The 19,648-nt window shown below is 37.1% G+C and overlaps 1 protein-coding gene across 2 annotated transcripts in view; it reads right to left on the bottom strand.

Moving 5' to 3' along the window:
• Positions 1 to 19,648, bottom strand: part of Fcho2 (FCH and mu domain containing endocytic adaptor 2) — a 128,934-nt gene that overhangs the window by 63,202 nt on the left and 46,084 nt on the right. For both annotated transcript variants that reach the window (XM_071612499.1, XM_027927714.1), the window contains exons 7-8: positions 19,187 to 19,285; positions 18,127 to 18,223 (exon numbers count right to left, since the gene is read on the bottom strand). In XM_071612499.1, coding sequence (XP_071468600.1) covers positions 18,127 to 18,223; positions 19,187 to 19,285 — 196 coding nt within the window. The remainder of the gene's footprint in view (positions 1 to 18,126; positions 18,224 to 19,186; positions 19,286 to 19,648) is intronic.

Here is a 19,648-nt window from a genome sequence, read left to right as displayed (position 1 = left end):
CAGAACTGCCATGTTTGGTGGTGTATGCCTGTAATCCCAGCAGCTCGGGAGGCTGAGGTAGGAGAATTGTGAGTTTAAAGCCAGCCTCAGAACTCAGTGAGGCACTTAACAACTCTGCCAGTCCCTATCTCTAAATAAAATATTTTAAAAAGGGCTGGGGATGTGGCTCAGTGGGTAAGCATGCCTGGGTTCAATCCTCAATACTAAAATAAATAAATAAAATTAAATCTATATATTAATATATATATAAATATATATATTAATATATATTATTTTTTAAATTTAGTTTCTATGTCTACCCTAGGTAGAATGGGAAACACAGATGAAGCTGTACTCCTTCACTAGAATAGAGCTTTTTTTAAAAAAATATATTTTTAGTTGTAGTTGGACACAATACCTTTATTTTATTTTTATGTGGTGCTGAGGATCGAACCCAGGGCCTCGCTCGTGCTAGGCGAGCGCTCTACCGTTGAGCCATAAATCCAGCCCCAGAGTAGAGCTTTTTGATGTTCTTTTCTCTATGAGCACTCCTATTTTACTCTCCCATTGGTACCAATCTAGATTATCCTCTTCCCTAAAATCATTCTTCTTTCATCTTTTGCTAGTCATTTCCCCCTTGCTATCTAATAGTAAAACCAATCAATCTAATCACAGCATATCTTGTAAGGGTAGTGTTTCTTTATTCATTTCTTTTTCTCTTTATTTTATTTATTTATTTATTTATTTATTTATTTGGTGCTGGGGATTGAACTCAGGGCCTCATATATGCTAAGCATGTACTCTACCATTGAGTTACACCTCTAGCCCCTCTTCTAGATATTTTTAAATTTTCTTTCTGTTTTTAGCCATTTTTAGATTTTTTTTTTTTCTTTAATGTTTTTGTTTTTTGCTTCTCTGGTTTCAAACAACTTTTTAAAAAAAATCTGGGTAGGGATGGGGTAAGGAGGTTCTTGTTTTTGCTTCTCTGGTTTCAAACAAATTTTGTAAAAAGATGGGTAGGGATAGGAGTAGGAGGCTCTATAGGTCTGCATTATACCAAGACTTCAAGAGGTTTAATAAGATGATCACTATATGATATTTTTAAAACATCATTTGCTTTGTGCTATAATTTATAATAATATACCTAATATAGAGGCTAATATATTCCTAATATCTAAACTAATACATTAATTTTAGGTTAGTCTGACCACATGAATCTCATTTTCCTCTTTTCCCTGGTAACTAATTTGTTTTTTATGTCCTCCTATTTATATCTTTAATTTGAAAGATCTAAATCTTTAAATTCCTTGAAGACTAAAATGGAAGCTATAAACCTATATTGTCATGTAATGAAAATATAGATAACCTTTCAAAAAGTATGTTTTATTTAAACATACTATATTCTGGTTCACTAATTTTTTACTTTCTTTAAGTTACTTATGCTCTTATTTCTTATAAATGGAAACTTGTGGAACTTTTATGAAAACATGTATAATTAGAAGACCATAAAGCTAGCAGAATTACTGTAAAATAGTAAACATCAAAAATATGGAGCTTAATCACTTAGGAAATAAAATACATGAGAATGTCCGGACTAGTAGTATAAGGTCACTAGAAAATAAAAAGATATCTAAAATTAGAAAACACCTGTTTCTTTATGATTCTTTCAGACTGCAGGTGCTTTGGTATTCAAAGCATTCATTTACAACAACTCAAATTACAGAGGAACCAGGTAGTACTACACTTCAAAAATGATGACAATAATAAATACATAAGATATCACTACCTATAATAAGTAGTATAATAGTATCTCCATAAGTAGGGGAATTTTTTTTTAATGTTCTCCAAGTACTTAACTTACACAGAATGGAAAAGATAAAGTGAAAGGTTACACTGTGCAACAGGTGACTGACTAAAGATTCTTTAGCACCAGAAAAGTAAAACTTTTAAGTATATAAATTTTAAAACCTGGGTCTCATAGTTTTTTGTTAAAATATGTGGCACATAGAACTAAAATTAGTTTAAGAAGGAATTTGTCCACAGGGGGCCCTTATAAAAAAAAGGAAAAATAAAATACTAACAGACATCAATAGTATGAAACAACCAAATGACAAAATCCTTAAAGTCCATGAATTTTACACAATCACATGCAAAATTCTGTGAATGTTATTTTTCTGAGAAACACCAAATTTCTATCATTGCAATGGGCCCCTGGACCTAAATGACCAAACACATGAAAGAGCTATAACTAGTTACTCACAGCAACTCAAGCAAAGAAATTAATATTTGTCCCTTTCCACTCTACTCCATACTACCCTCTTTTAGTAAAAGCCAGTCACCTACATACACAATGCCAACAGTCATTCTGAAACAGTCACCTAATTCTGGGTTTAGTGATTCTGGGAAAATCCATGTTATTACCATTCTTGGCTTCCTTCTTACTTCCTACCATCTACTTACATGAAATAGTTTCTATATGTCTTGGTATATCTTGAGATCAATAAAATAAAATGTATGAAGAAACAATATCAGTAGCTAACTATTAATCCAGAATGTATCTGTTTTTGAAAATAACATTTACTGAATACTTAATAACATTATTTCATGTAAACCTCATGGTAACTCCATGATGCAGAAACTACTGCCTATCCTCACTTTATAGATGAGGGCACTGAGACTTTAAGGTCTCAATGATGGTAAAGAGCAGACTACAAACTACAGCACTGAACCAAAGACAAGAAAACACATATGATCTACACATCCAGAATTTAAAGAGTCAGGCAGTTAGCCAAAAGACAATTCCTGATATACAGTCATTTTAAATACCCAATCAACAGAAGAAAATTTATAAAATAACTGTGTATTTGTTGAGTCTTTCATAGACAATGTATAAGTAGGTAGGCAGGTAGGTCATTTTGAAGAATAAGAATTCAACAATTCTCATATATTCAGTTAGTCAAATTTTTCAGAACTGACAAAACTTTAATTCACTTGTTAATCTGTATTAAATGAAATTAGTGGCATGTTTTCAGAAATTCCAATATATTTCTCCATGTAAAAAAAAATGGTTTGGGACTAAATTATTCTTAAGATCCCATTAAGCAATAAAATTCCATAACTGTAAGAAAACTGAATTATATGACTTTCCCCCTCTAGTTTGATTTATCTCTGCCTCCTAAATGGATGTTTCTGATTATATAAATATGAATAATATGACTAAGCACTATAACTCAAAACACATATACAAACTACCCAGTTTTAAAAGGTTGTATTTGGGGGGTATGGTATCTTTTATACTTTGTACACTGATTTTATAATGTACTATATAGAAGTTATTTTAAATGTCTATTCAGAAATATTTCCACCATGATCTGGGCATGTGGCCTATACTGACAAGTTATATCCCACTATCCTAAACATAGGGATGGATTCAAAGACAGGCATGTAATAAATAATATGCTGACACTAGGAAAAACAAGGGTTTTCTCCTACTTGGAGTCTCAATTGAATTAATTTAGGTTTGGGGCTACTAATGCCTTCCTTCCCAGCAATAAAAGAAAAATATAATAGTAGCTTAAGGAAATGAAGCCAAACAGAGACAAGAAGAAATGAGAAAAAAAGAATAAAGTCTGGAAGACATTAATCTGGCCCCTGAATTCATTCCTGTCCTTCCAAAGTAAAAAAAGTCAAAGCATGGAATTTTTGCTTAAGCTTGTTTACACTGGCTTTCTAACATTTACAAGAAGTCTCTACTGAAGTAACTCAGATGACAGGTTTCAACATGAATGCCAACCCTCAATATTGGCAGTGACTGCCTGCAGCATTGTGATGAGAGGGATTCTAAAGTCTTGTCTAGAAAAAGAATGCAATGAGCTAACAGTGGTATCTGTGCAGTAAGTCTGCACAAATGCCACCAAAATACATGTTAACCCTTAATGGAGCAGTGTCTAAGAAAATAACACTGGCATATAAGCAAAAGAGAAAAAAAAAAAAAAAACCCAAGAAGCCAAAATGGAATGGAAAAAATTACATGAGGGAAGGGATAAAATACCACCAAAAAATGCCAACAAATTAAAAATTGGCTTAACATTTTAATGTCCCAATTATTCTCCCATTTAACAGTTTAAGAAAACACTAATCTATTTCAATTTGATTCTCTGGGTTTTTTTTTTTTTTTTCTTTTTGCTTAAATACACTCTGGATCTTTTGTGACCCAAAGGGGGAAAAAATATGGCTTATCAGTTTAGGTTTCTGCTTCATCTCAAATCCCATGATTTCAGGCATTTTTCTAACTGAAATTTTATTGAGATAAATGTGGATTCACATACAGTTGTAAAAAAATAATACAGAGCAATCCTTTGTTCAGTTTTTAACAATGATATAATTTCTGCAAAACTACAGTATGTCACAACCAGAACACTAACAGACACAATCTGACAAATCTTATCCCTATTTCCATCTACAGCACATTTTAACTAGCTAATACATCTTTGCTTTAATTCTATCAACTCTTCTAAATACTTTTTAAAAATATTTTAAAAGTATATTTATTTGCTCTAAAATACATGATTAAGCATGAATATTTATCTCACAAAAATATATTTTAAAATGTTGTAAATATATGTATTTTGTGCCATATACTGCTAATAGGTATCTTACACTTATTCTTGCTATTTTCTTTGATAACTCTGAGTTTGAGAAGAGTCTCTCTCACCTTCCTGATCTCTTGGCTAGATGGTAGCTACTCGCCATCATGTAGTGAGAAATAATCTAAGGTTTCTGCTCAAGTTTTGTTTTCCTAACTTAGTTAAGTTTCTTAAGTTAACATAAGTTCCTAACTTAAAGGTAAAACTGTGTCTGGAGTTGAAACCTCCACCAGGGAATAGGGCATGAGGAAAAACGGAAAAAAGAATCATGGAACCCTTGAATACTGTTGAGTCACTGAATGAGCAGTAGACACTGGCTTTTCCTGGCTACATTGTTCTCGTTCTTAAAAAGTACACTGAGGTTTTAAGAGAAAAATATGGCTATTTATTATTATTTGCAACTATACAGAAACATTTAAAAAAATAAATTGAAGCTTAACATATATTCTTTGTAGACCACAGATGACATGACATGCTGTGGCCATTTTTTTTTCTGAATTTTCAAATATTATAGCTATACTAAACAATAGTCCTACTAGCTCTCCTCCTGCATGTGGTAGTTCTGGCAGGGGATGGTATCTCCCCGTCCTATATGTAGCCTGAACCTAGCTTCTGCTACTGCTGTCTTGGTTTCTTTCTTTCTTTTTTTTTTTTTTTTTTTTTTAATTTTTTTATTAGTTGCTCAAAACATTACAATGATCTTGACATATCATACATTTGATTCAAATGGGGTACATAATCTTATTTTTCCATGTGTACAGATTGCAGGATCATACTGGTTATACAGCCACTTTTATACATAGGGCCATACTAGATACTCTTTATAAAAATTCTATTTTAATAGACTCCTACCCCATTGGTGCCATAGTTGTCCCCAGAAAGAGGAACTAGGTGTGTAGAATCAAGGGTCTCAGCGTGTATAGCAGGGGACTTACCAAATGGCCAAGGGTGTTCTGACTTCCTGAGTTCAGTTTCCTTTTTCTCAAAGTCAAGCAACTGATGGAGCAACTTTGTGCAGTTCAGGGAGAGAAGGTGGGAGTTCCCTGAACAATACTAACAGACACAATTTGACTCTTTTAAATACTCTTTATAAAAATTCTATTCGTTCCTCAATTTTTTTAACCTAGACTTTACTTATAATTTAATCTCTTTAAAGGAGCTTTTAGGTTTCATGCCATTCTTTATTTATGTATATCTCACTATCACTATCCTCATTCTATTTATCTATAATTTAGATATAATTTATTTATAATATAATTCCATTTATCTATAATTAGTTCTACTATAATTTTTTCCCAACAAATTGGTCTTGGGATCAAGAATCCTGGAATTGAAGAATCATGGGCTCTGGGACAGGAGTTCCCTGTGTTTCTCCTTTGCTAGCAAAGTAACAAAACTTTTTCCTTTTTCTTAAAACCTTGTCTTCATTATTGGATTGGCATCAAGGACAAGGATCAAGCTTTCTGTTAAAATTTGGCTACCGCAGCAGGACCACGCAGTAATCGCGCCCCCCCACCCCGGCCCCCGTCTACCCACTCCAGCTTTCTTGGTCAGGTCTGGCACTCCAAGCAACCTCCACTTCCATGCTGAGGATACAAGGTGGCTGGTGAATTTCTTGAGAGTTGACTGCTGGAAAAACTGGGAGACGGTGAGTTTGCCTTGGATCAAACCAAAGGAGCTGTTCTGTGAGTAAACAGAGGGGCTGAAGGACTATAGAAGCTTTTTTTGCTTCAGGGAACTCCCACCTTCTCTCCCTGAACTGCACAAGTTGCTCCATCAGTTGCTCGACTTTGAGAAAAAGGAAACTGAAATCAGAAAAAGTCAGGACACCCTTAGCCATTTGGTTAAGTCCTCTGCTATGCAACGCCGAGACCCTTGATTCTACACACCTAGTTCCTCTTTGTGGGAACATCTATTCCCTCTTTTTGGGGACAACTGCGGCACTAGTGGGGTAGAAATCACAGTTCAGCCTAGGGATATTTACTCCCTTTTGATCTGTTCTAGGTTTTCATCTGTTTATTGGCCTTGAGTTTGGGAATTCCCTCTCTGTCTGCCTGTGTGTTGTTGTTTGTATACATTACTGGCCCATTTAAGACATGAACAACACTGCATCAATTTCTTCTGATGGTCCTTTGAGAAAGATCCTGGCTGACTGGGCCATGTATAGCTATAAACCTATGACTAAGAAAAAGATATTATGTGCATCATATGTATGTGTGTGTGTGTGTGTGTATGTACATACATACATATATAAAATATATAGAGAAAAATATGGTATTTTACTGAAGTCTGGCTAATATACGTTCTGTAAGGGGAAGAAAGGTGGCCATTGTCTGGTACTCTGAAATACCATATGATATTACAGTTAGTTGGGGCTGTTCTGCCAGAGGAAAATGAGAAGAAATCCCATATATGCAGGCTTTTATGTTGCTACATAATAAGGAGTCTGAATGTCCAGGGACTAAGTTGATGGTTCATAGAAAGGCACAGCCTCTAGTGTGTGAGGACAGCAGAAAGTCAACAGAGACAGTTGAGGAGGATTTGATAAACTTTAATATAACAAATAATCCTACTTCTAACCTAGTACCTGACCAGCCAGCTAGTCTGGCACCACCTCTGGCTCCCACTAGCTCTCTTAGTCCCATAGAGAGCCATCCACATGAAGGGAAGGTGGCAGAGGGGCTCCCACTATCAGCATCAGCATGCTATGACTCAGGGTCAGGGACGGTCTCCCCATCTAAAACCTGCCAGGGTATTCTTTCTGGCTAGGGAGCACCCATTGCCAGGGCAGGTCAATTCCCCCTAAGGCAATACCTCATCAGCATAAATGCACAGGGGCAACCAACAGGGTATCAATGGACTTACAGTCCCTTCTTAACCTCTGACTTGATTAACTGGGAAAATCTGAACCCAACCTGTCAAGAAGATTCACAAAAAATGGCTGAGTTATTTACTACCATTTTGCTACTCACTGCCCCACCTGGACAGATATACAGTCTCTGCTTAGTATGTTACTCACAGCTGATGAGCACCAAATAGTGATATATAGGGCAAGGGAAGATGCTCAGAGGCTCCATGATGAGGATCCCAATCACAGAAGCTATTCCTATAAGGGAGCCCAATGGGGACACATAAATGGCAGCAGACAGCAAAATGATTAAACATTATCAGAAATGTCTTTTGGTGGGACTCAGAAGAGGAGTACCCAAGCAGAAAAGTTTAAGATTCAGGAATTACAACAAAAGATCAATGAGAAAACATTAGAATTTTTAGAGCGAGTTTATTAGGCATACAGGAAATACACAGATACAGAAGCCCCTGAAAACCTTCACATGGTCAATATAACTTTCAATGGGCAAAGTGCCTCAGATATAAAGAAAGAGGAAACTTTAGCGGGTGGAAGGGGCAATTGGTATGAACCCCCTCACAGCTGGTTGATATTGCCTTCAAGGTATACAATTCCAGAGAGGATCAGAAACAAAAATCAGTATGTGTTTTACTGGCAACCCCTGCAAAAGGGAGCCTTAAGAAAATCCAAAGGAACGAACAGGAATAGGAGCCGAAGCAAAACCAACGTGCCTACTGTAAGGAGGAAGAAAATTGGAAAAAGAACTGTCCAAGGAAGCAAAGGTTCCCAGAACCAGATCACACCCCAGAAAAAGAAATTGTTTCCCAAATCCAAGGCTCCAGGCCTTGTTGAAGGCCTCTATACCATTAGCCCCAAAAGAGCCCCAGGTACAAATGACAGTGGGGACCCACTGACTTCCGTTGGACACTGATGCCAGTTATTTTGTTGTAAATACTAAATTGATCTCCTTAAGCACTAACATGCTGGCAGTAGTTGTAGTGACAGGCTGCACTGAGCATCATCCATTGCTCCAGCCCCTTGAATGTAAACTGAAAGAAAAAAAATTAAGGCATAATTTTTTGTATGTCAGATTGCCCGATCCCTCTCCTGGGATGAGATCTGTTATATTAATTAAATGCACAGATAACATTCTCACTCAAAAAGCAATAGCTTCATCTATAAGTACCTGCTGAAATGTACTCTGGCTCCAGCTTTTTTGCTTGCTAACCAGGAAAAGGAAACTGAACCCATCCCATTGAAGGTCATCAGAAAAGTGAGTAAAACTATATGGACTGATGGGATTCCAGGCAGGGCCATTAATGTTACTCCCATCAAGATCTTGCTTAAGGAAGGGGTAGCCTGCCTCCAAAAAAAAGAAAAAGAAAAAAGTACCCCCTTAAAAGAGGTCACTAATAAGAATTCAGCCACTTCTAGATAAGTTTTTGAAATGGGTTGATTCATCCTTGTTAGTCCCCCTACAATATGCCTATCCTGCCCTGTTAAGAAACCTCACACTGATGAGTACCAATCTGTGGAAGACTTGAGAACTACAAATAATATTATTCAGGACATTCATCACAGTACCTAATCCATACACCCTGTTGACTACAATTCCAGGTAACTCTGCCTACTGGTTCACTGAATTTAAAGGATGCATTCTTTTGTATCCCTCAGGAAAGAAAGTCCCAATTACTATTTGCTTTTGAATGGCAAGACCCAAATACCAAAGTAACTACTCAGAATTGCTGGCTGTCCTACCTTAGGGATTTAAAAACTCCTACTCAACTTAATGAATGGCTGCCAAAAGACTTGCAAGGGCTACAGCTGCATCAGGGAATCCTCTTACAATATGTGGATGACCTGCTTTTAGCTAGCCCAGACTATGAACATTGTCTTTCAAATACTATTGCTGCTCTAAACCATCTAGCCTCATGCGGATATAAGGTGTCCACTAAAAAGGACCAAATTTGCAAACAAGTCACTTACCTAGGATTTCAGATTAGCCAAAGAACCCAAAGTCTGATGCCAGACCAAAAGCAGACAATCTTAAGCTTTAGGAAACCCAGAAACCGGAGGCTGTTAGTGGGTTCCTGGGGAAGGCAGGATTCTACTGTATCTGGATCCCTAACTTTGGACTAATAGCAAAGTCCTTGTGTGAGGCACTAAAAGGAACAGAAATACAACCTTTGATTTGGATCCCAGAATGCCAAGCTGCTTTTAAGAAGTTGTTATGGTTTGGAAGTGAAGTGTCCCTCCAAAAGCTCACGTGTGAGACAATGCAAGAAGGTTCAGAGGAGAACTGACTGAGTTGTAAGAGTCTTAACCCAATCAGTGATTTAATCCTCTGATAGGGATTAACTGAGTGGTAACTGCAGTGGTAGGATGTGGCTGGAGGAGTAGGGATTGAGGCATGGCTATGGGGTATAGATTTTGTATCTGGAAAGTGAAGTCTCTCTCTCTCTGCTTCCTAATCATCATGATGTGAGCTGCTTCCCTCTGCCATCCTTTCCCAACCATGATGTTCAGCCTCACCTCAAGTCCTAAGGAATGGAGCTGGCCTTCTATAGACTATGACCTCGGAAACTGTGAGCCCTCAAATAAACTCTTCCTCCTCTATAATTGTGCTGGTCAGATCCTTTAGTCACAGCAGCGAAAAAGCTGACTAAAACAGAAGTTAAAATATAGCCTCATGATAGCCCGGGCCTTGGGACTTACCAAGGAATTCAGATTCTACATGCATGAGAAACAAGGCACAGCCCTTGGAGTTCCTTTACAGACACTAGGAGATATACCACAACCAGTGGCCTATTTATCAAAACAGCTAGACGCCTGTAAGGATGGCCTTAGGCATGAGCCTAAGCAAATCCATTTTAAAACTCCAGTTTGAAACCTGAGTCTCACCAGGCATGTCTAACGGAGCCCTACATTATGGATCTCAGACACAAACAAATCACATCTCCCCACCCTGACAAACTCAGAGTGAAGTCTCTAGCATGTGGTCTTCGCCTCGAAAAGGGAGAAAGGCAAGAAAATCAGGGTGGGGACCACCAAACCAAATGCTTTAACCCCAGGGTAAATGACGTTGGTGGCAGCTGATAGGGATTCAAAGGGGTGGTCAAAAGCCCCCAAATTTAGTATAAATAAGGGAGCAAATGAACAGACATTCAGCCAGCCCACACTGATGCCCTCACGTGGAGAGTCTGATGAGGACCTGGAATGACATCCCAACTCTTCTCATCATTTGCCTGATCCTCTGATCTTCCTCACCGCTCTCAAAATTCTACAGCCACATCTTGACCCTGGTGAGAACTGCAACTTCTCCCTACAACCTTCTCCTCAACTGGCCATCAGCTCCACCCCAGGAGAAGCCTGCCTTGGTTCCTGATCTGATCACCACGGTCTGAGAAGTGTACATTTGCGGGACTCAAAGCCTAAGGCTTGAGACTTTTGATCTGACACTTGAACTTAGCATGCAGAGGGATGGCTGGTATGAGCCTGTCATGATTAAGTGTGTTTGCAGTGCTTAGAATTAATCTAGAATTGTTTGCTGTAAATTAATTAATCTAAAACTGTTTTCTATGAATTGATTATGTTTATTGTAGTGCTTAGCATTAAGGATTGTCATTTTTCTTGATTAAGAACCTATAGAGTGAAATTGTATTGAGTGATGTGAGTGAATAAAACATTGACAAAGGCAGAAGCACATGGATATTCTTTATTTCTTCCCCCTCGACTGCATAAATTGCACCTTTTGCCATTGCGACAACCACAGAGCCCTAGGTGGCCCTCCTGCCTGCAGCCAGCAGCTGCCACTTGTGATTTGCTATAGGAGACTGAAAAGTTCACTCTAGAACAACCCATCACTATATTTGTCCCCCACCAAGTCTTGGTCCTACTAGAACAGAAGGGTGGCTACTGGCTGACTGCTGGGAAAATAGAGAGATATCAGGCCATCCTACTACACAACCCCAATGTCAATTTGTGTTATGTTATATTCAGCAACACTGTTGCCATTAGATAGTAACGGACCATACAACATAACTGCCTAGACATTTTAGAAACTGTCTACTCTAGCAGACTGGACTTTTCTGATCAGCCTATCACAGAGCCAGACTGGGACCTCTTCAGAGATGGGAGCAGCTTCATAGATAATGGTCAGTGTAGTAGCTAGATATGCTGTGGTCACAAGAACAACAGGTATTGGAAGTTAAGGCTTTATCACTGGGAACATCAGCCCAGAAAGCAGAGCTAATCGCTCTGACAAGAGCACTCAGGCTATCAAAAGGAAAGAAGGTAAACATTTATATAGACTCCAAATATGCTTTCACGATAGTACATGCACATGGGGCTATTTGGAAAGAAGGCTCCTCACTGCTAAAAACAAGGACATTAAACATGCTCTTGAAATACTGACATTAATACAAGGCAGTGGCTGAACCAAAGCAGGTGGCAATCATGCACTGTTCCGGTCACCAGAAGGTAGACACTACCGAAGCAAGGGAAAATCAAGCTGCCACTAGGGCAGTCAAAAGAGCTGCAAGAGTAAGCCACCATTTATTAGAGCTCTGATACCTCAGCATGAACTGGACCAATACAAGCCCATTTATACTGAGGAAGATGAAAAATGAGACAAAGAATGGGCTGTTATTATTTTTTTTAGTTGTAGTTGGACACAGTACCTTTATTTTGTTTGTTTACTTTTATGTGACACTGAGGAACGAACCCATGCCTTGCACGTGCTAGGCAAGTTCCCCTACCACTGAGCCACAACGCCAGCCCCAAAGAATGGGGTTTCGATTCCTGGGATAGTACTGCCAGGTGGAGACAAAATTCCCAAGGACTCATCCTCCTGTCTGAAAGACTGGTCTGGTCCTTGGTGAAACATCTGCATGAGAATACACAAAATGGGAGGGATACTTTGGTGAATCTTATCAAGCCCCATTTGCAAGGACCACACCTCCAAAAAATCACTCAGCAGGTTACTAGAAACTGTGCATTATATGCCCGTAAAAATCCCAACACTGAAAGGCAGCCTACTGTGAGGAACACAACATGTGGGAACACAGACTTTTGATGATTTTACCTAAATGCCCCATACCATAGGAAACTTCAGATATTTGCTTGTACAGGTGGAACGCTTGCCTACCACATGTGGGGCCCTGGGTTTGATTCTCAGCACCACGTAAAAATAAATGATGTAAAGGTATTGTGTCCAGCTACAACTAAAAAATAAATATTAAAAAAAAAAAAAAGACCTGGAAAGAACAGGGACTGGAGCAACAACTGTGAGAAAAGTGGACAGGACTTAATGACATGCTTCTGATAACCCACACATCCCTGAAACTTGCTGGAATAAAACCCTGGGTTCATCATACTACAGTGAAAAAGTATCCAAGAGACTTGCAGGAAGTTGCATCCCCCGAATGGACATCAGAACCCTTAGGAGATGTACTTGAGGAAACATAATGAGAGATTTGATGCTTTTACCAACTTTGATGCTTATCCCCATTCCCTCTCTAGGCTGAAAGAACAACAATTTGGTTAGAATAGCACAGACCTTGGCTACCTTGAATCAGGAGGTTGATTGATGATCTGCCTTCCAAGAGCATAATCTTCTATGGACCATGATGACCCCTTTGTACATACAGTTATAAACTTACTCAGATACCAGATGAAGGGAGACTGGGCACCAACATGAGACCTCCGAGCCTGCACCATTGTATTGTGTTCGAGTAATGCATTTCTGAGACACTCTTCAATGTTCCCTTTCTCACTCTTCCTCTTATGCATCTAATGCCATTTTCCTGGTCCATAAATACAAATTCCAGAATATCTTGAAACGAGACCTCCTCCAGAACAAGAACAAACACCTTTGTGTGTACAAAATATTGTCTAATTTCTCACAGAAAAGATTACAGTGTAACTAATTGCTTACTCCTTCCCAGCCCATTCTTGGATGGAATGCACAAAAGTTAAAGTTGGGAATTATTTCCTATTGGGGACCTACTAGATTTCTTTAAAGAAAAACAATGGCTTTCTGGGCCCCTGCAGTACAGGTGTTCACATATAAAATTAATAACTATCCTTGGGCTTTCGAATGCCTCAGAAACTTCACAACTCCCACCCAATGTTTTCTAGGGAATTTAGACACCATTTCAATTCATTATTTAAAGGAATCAGCTCACTGGGCAAGCTCCCTAAAGCTTTTTTACTGGACTGGCATAGGACCTCCCTGGTAGAATTCCTCATAGCGATGAATACTTTTTTGGCTGCCTTACTGCCCTGGTGGGGAACTGGGGCACGCCATTGGGTCCTCCAAAATCTGTCAAAAACTTTGATCAACTTGGCCAATGAGACAGCCTTGTCCGTCTCAAATTTACAGACTTGTCTGGACTTCTTGGCCGAGGTAGTTCTAAATAACTGCATGGCATTAGACTATCTGTTAGCCGAGTAAGCAGGAGTTTGTGCTATAGCTAATACATACTGCTGCGTTTATATTAACACCTTCTCACAGGTGGAGACCAGTATTGAAAAGATCAGTAACTAGCAACCTGGCCACAATAGACCCTTGACCACCACACATCCCTTTTGGATGGAATGGGAATAGGCCTAACTGACTGGTTTTCTAGCCTCTTCTCTTGTATACCAAGAAATATTAAGTCTATTTTACTACGTCTTCTCTACCTCATTCTGACTACCTCACTCATCACTGCCCTTGTGTATGTGTCTTTCCATTTCCATTTACTGCTCTGTTGCTGTTCCACCCTTTGCAATTATGCAACAAAAAACCAGAAGAGAGAATGGGTAACAAGTAAACAGCTTCCAAAGATCTCCTTCTTTGCCCCCTTTCAGCAGGAAATAGCTTGGAAATATAGTCGCCCACTTTCCATAAAAATGGAAGCTACAAATTGACAGTGGAGAAATGGAATAGGGATTCATTTGATGCTTTGACTATATCCCTTGTCGCTTTAAAACTTATATGTTTTTTTCTTTTTCCCGACCTTCTTTTCCCTGGTCCTCTTTTCTCTGACCTTCTCCTCCCTGATGTTCTGTTCCCTGATCTTCTCCTTCTTGATCTCTCCTGCCTAATCTCATTTCCCTCAATCACCTCTTTAAACCACCCCAGCTCCCCACCCCCCATTTCCCCATGATAGAATCATAGGCTCTGGGACAAGAGTTCCTGAATTTCTCCTTTGTTAACAAAGCAATATAACTTTTTCCTTTTTAATTTTTTTAGTTGTAGATGGATACAATAGCTGTATTTATTTATCGTTTTATGTAGTGCTGAGGACTGAATCCAGTGCCTCAGACACGCTAAGCAAACTCTCTACCACTCAGCCTCAACCTCAACCCCTTTGTCGTTTTTCTCAAAACAAACAAACAAAACAGAATCCTGGAATTGAAGACCAGTTCTGACACACACTAGCATAGGCAAATCTTTTAACCTCTCAATGTTTCCCTCATCTATAAAATTGGAATAATAATACCTACTTCAAAGAGTTGCTGAAGATCAAAGTGTGCCTACAAATGGTTGTCATAGTATATAGCTCAGAGTAAGTGTTCACTAAACATTAACCATAATTATTTAGTATTTACATAATAAAAATTTTCTAACAGCAAATTCACCCACTCCAACCTCCTTAACACTTGAATCTTACCATTATATGTCCATTTGTTCATCATTCAATAAAAATACACTATTTACTAAAAGAAAAAACAGGTGCATAAAATACGTCACTTTTTTCATAAGTGCAAAACTATTAAAAATTAAAGTAGACAGCAACAACTCAAGAAAACCAAAAAAGTATAAAGTTTTCTCTTATTTTTGATGAGAGATGTAATATACAACCTGCCACTTTAAGACTACATTCATTCAACACATAAATGAGAAAATATGGGACAGGAAAAGGAATGGGATCTAGCATTTTCTAGGGTAAGGTCATAAAAACAACTGAGATACTAAGGGAAAAACCTGGTATATATAGGGAATAGCTAGCAGTTCAGGTACTGGTATAGAAATAAGGAAAGTAAGAGTACTGAGATTAGTCAGCCCAGATCCATAAAGGCTTTGAATACAAGTTGGAGTCTAACTTATAATCCTTCTACAAGGAAAATTCAAAAATTTATAAGTAGTGAAATAAGTTCACAAATGCATACTCCAAAGGTGAGTATTACATAACATTTAAAAAGGACTGGAGAAGAAATCTGTCCTATGCCAGTATGAGAAACCTACAAAGTAATTAGGCAGGTGGGGGGAAAAAAATGGAGAGAAAGTGTGAGGGAGAAATACTAAAACAACTAGATCAGTAAATTTTAAAATTAGTTAAACCTGGGAAGAAACGATGATTCAAATTTCAAGCCTTACAATAAGAGAGGTAAATAGAGAGCCTACATCCTGGGAACAAATCTTTACTCCTCACACTTCAGATAGAGCCCTAATATCCAGAGTATACAAAGAACTCAAAAAATTAGACAATAAGAGAACAAACAACCCAATCAACAAATGGGCCAAGGACCTGAACAGACACTTCTCAGAGGAGGACATACAATCAATCAACAAGTACATGAAAAAATGCTCACCATCTCTAGCAGTCAGAGAAATGCAAATCAAAACCACCCTAAGATACCATCTCACTCCAGTTAGATTGGCAGCCATTATGAAGTCAAACAACAACAAGTGCTGGCGAGGATGTGGGGAAAAGGGTACACTGGTACATTGCTGGTGGGACTGCAAATTGGTGCAGCCAATTTGGAAAGCAGTATGGAGATTTCTTGGAAAGCTGGGAATGGAGCCACCATTTGACCCAGCTATTCCCCTTCTCGGTCTATTCCCTAAAGACCTAAAAAGAGCATGCTACAGGGACACTGCTACATCGATGTTCATAGCAGCACAATTCACAATAGCTAGACTGTGGAACCAACCTAGATGCCCTTCAATGGATGAATGGATAAAAAAAATGTGGCATTTATACACAATGGAGTATTACTCTGCATTAAAAAATGACAAAATCATAGAATTTACAGGGAAATGGATGGCATTAGAGCAGATTATGCTAAGTGAAGCTAGCCAATCCCTAAAAAACAAATGCCAAATGTCTTCTTTGATATAAGGAGAGTAACTAAGAACAGAGTAGGGTCGAAGAGCATGAGAAGAAGATTAACATTAAACAGGGATGAGAGGTGGGAGGGAAAGGGAGAGAGAAGGGAAATTGCATGGAAATGGAAGGAGACCCTCAGAGTTATACAAAAGTACATACAAGAGGAAGTGAGGGGAAAGGGAAAAATAATACAAGGGGGACAAATGAATGTCAGTAGAGGGGGCAGAGACAGAAGAGGGGAGGGGAGGGGGGATAGTAGAGGATAGGAAAGGCAACAGAACACAACAGACACTAGTATGGCAATATGTAAATCAATGGATGTGTAACTGATGTGATTCTGCAATCTGTATATGGGGTAAAAATGGGAGCTCATAACCCACTTGAATCAAAGTGTGAAATATGATATATCAAGAACTATGTAATGTTTTGAACAACCAACAATAAAAAATCAAAAGTTTAAAAAAAAAAAAAAAAATTGCAAGCCTTAGTTCAGTGAACTGCACGGAAAAAAAAAAAGGCTCCCAAACTTCACAAATCACTTATCTACTTTCCTGAATTCCATACCATATTTTAATTTCTTTTTTTAATTAGTGATTTTTTTAATACTCCTATTTTATTTATTTATTTTTATGTGGTGTTGCTGAGGATCAAACCTAGTGCCTCACGTATATTAGGTAAGCTCTCTGCCACTGAGCTCCAGCACCAGCTCCCATATTTTAACTTCTTAACTGGACTAAATTATTTTTACCTGTAGAATGAAACAAGTACCTTGCAAGAACTTGGTATAGTAACTAACACAAAGATTCGAAAAGTCTGGAAGATTCTAAGTAAAGGAGGGAAATGATCTATTAATTGTACCCAATATATTATAACATGCTTTTTAAAAGTAGAATAATTCTATAATCATTTATTCACAAAAAATAGGAACTAAAATTCCCATATCCATTGGTTCATTGGTATATCCCCAATGCTTAGAATAGTGTCCAGTATAATGTTAGTACTCAATTTGTTGAGTACACATGTGTATGAGAAAAGAAAGAAAGAATCACAGCCTCTGAGACAGGAGTCTCCTGCGTTTCTCCTTTGCTAGCAAAGCAATAAATCTTTTTTTTTTTTTCCTCTCCTTTTTTTCAAAAAAAAGAAAAAGAAAAAGAATTTTAAGAAAGGTTCTATGTTGGTTTTAATGTTTCTGAGGGTTCAATATTCTCTTCCAATCTTTTTTTTTATTAAAATGGTCTTATAAAGCTAATTCTCCTTTCACAAATATAAAAGCAAATTTAGTATAGGTTATAATAATGATTTTAAATAATACTGAATTATTAAGCTATGAAAAGCAAATAAAAATCATAATTTAACATATTATCACATCCCAAGAAAACAACATCAGAGATTTTACACATTTTTAGGTATGCCTATTTTTAGGTTTGGTTCCATTTTATAATTTCAAATGTTATTTAGTTAAACTTGAGATAAAAAGTCAAAATCACCCCATACATGCATGAATTTAAAGGCAGTATTTGTTACTAAGTGAGAAATTTGTGGTTTATCATCTTACCAGGTCTCTCCTTTCCAGTGCCTTTTGACTCAGCAAATTTTTGTATTAAACTTTCAATGGTTGTATTAGCCATATTGTTTATAAATTCTTCATGAACCTATTAAAACAAAGAAAAAATGTTTATTTATCCATAAATATTTTTACTATATTTCAGATAAAACTTCTACAAAGCAATTAAAATTTATTAAACAAAAAAATTATTGTCTTGATCCAAGGGCATTTGGGAACTTTCATTTACCTAACATACTATTACCTAACAGTATTAGCAGATCTGTGAAGACCAATAACTACATACCTTTGCTCCTTTAAGATACGGCCTCACAGCATTAGAAATCAAGGTAGTTTCCAGTTCTCATATTTTGTCTTTTTTTTTTTTTTTGGTGCTAGGGATTGAACCCAGGGCCTTGCACATGTGAGGCAAGCACTCTACCAATTGAGCTATATCCCCAGCCCTCCAGTTCCTTTTGAATGTTTTAGACATAAAATTCTTATGATAATTAAAACTTATAAAGACAATGAAAACAGTCTGGAGGTTTATTTATTTAGTTGTTGATAGGTCTTTATTTTTATTTATTTATTTTTATGTGGTGCTGAGGATCCAATCCAGTGCTTCACATACGCTAGGCAAACGCTCTACCACTCAACTCAGCCACAACCCCAGCCCTAGTTTGGGGGTTTTAATAGTAAAAAATAAAAGACTTCATCTTTCTGTATTGTTATTTCAATGCACCCAAAATTCTCATCACTAAACTTCTTTTATATTTCCAGAATATTTCTAAGATCAATTTCTCTAACTTATTGAAGTTTAAAACAGAAATATTCAAGAATCAGCAACTTCAAACTTTAAATGTAAAGAGGACTGAGCATACTTAGTTTTGAAAAAATGATTTGAATTATAATACTTATTAACCAAAAATAAAAAATGCTTGTAATTACATATTCATTATCTGAAATAATTCAGTATCATATTAATTTTAGACAGTGTGATAAAGATTCATAAATAGCCATAAATAAACATAAAATGTCATAAATTGATTCAACATAAAGTAAAAATACTTACCTGGCCTATTTGCAAATGAATTTCCTTTATAGCATTTGACAAGGATCCGATTATTTCCTTTATGTGAATGAGATGAGTTTCTTCAATATCTTGAAATTTCTGGGTAGCAAATATAAAGTTACATATATACATATATATATGCACACATAAATAAAGCATAGATGTATACAATTATATGTTCTAAATCAAAAGAGATTTTATAAATCATCTCAATACTGATAACCAAATTAAGCAAGTTACTATTATTACATAACATTTAACAATACCTCTCCACAAATGATTCTTCAATATATCTACTAATTTACTGAAATATAACATTGAGAAAAGTTAACTTTTTGTTATATCATCTCTTTGGCCAATATGAACTTTTTCAAAGTTTAAAGATACTATATGTTAAATTCTATAGTCATAATTTTTTTTAAAAATTAGGAGATTAAGAGGCGAATAATGTTACAAAAATCC

The sequence above is a fragment of the Marmota flaviventris genome, chromosome 5 (genome assembly GCF_047511675.1).
Source record: "Marmota flaviventris isolate mMarFla1 chromosome 5, mMarFla1.hap1, whole genome shotgun sequence".
NCBI lineage: Eukaryota > Metazoa > Chordata > Mammalia > Rodentia > Sciuridae > Marmota > Marmota flaviventris.
Note: the sequence above shows the minus strand (reverse complement) of the source record. Positions and strands in the feature narration are given on the sequence as shown.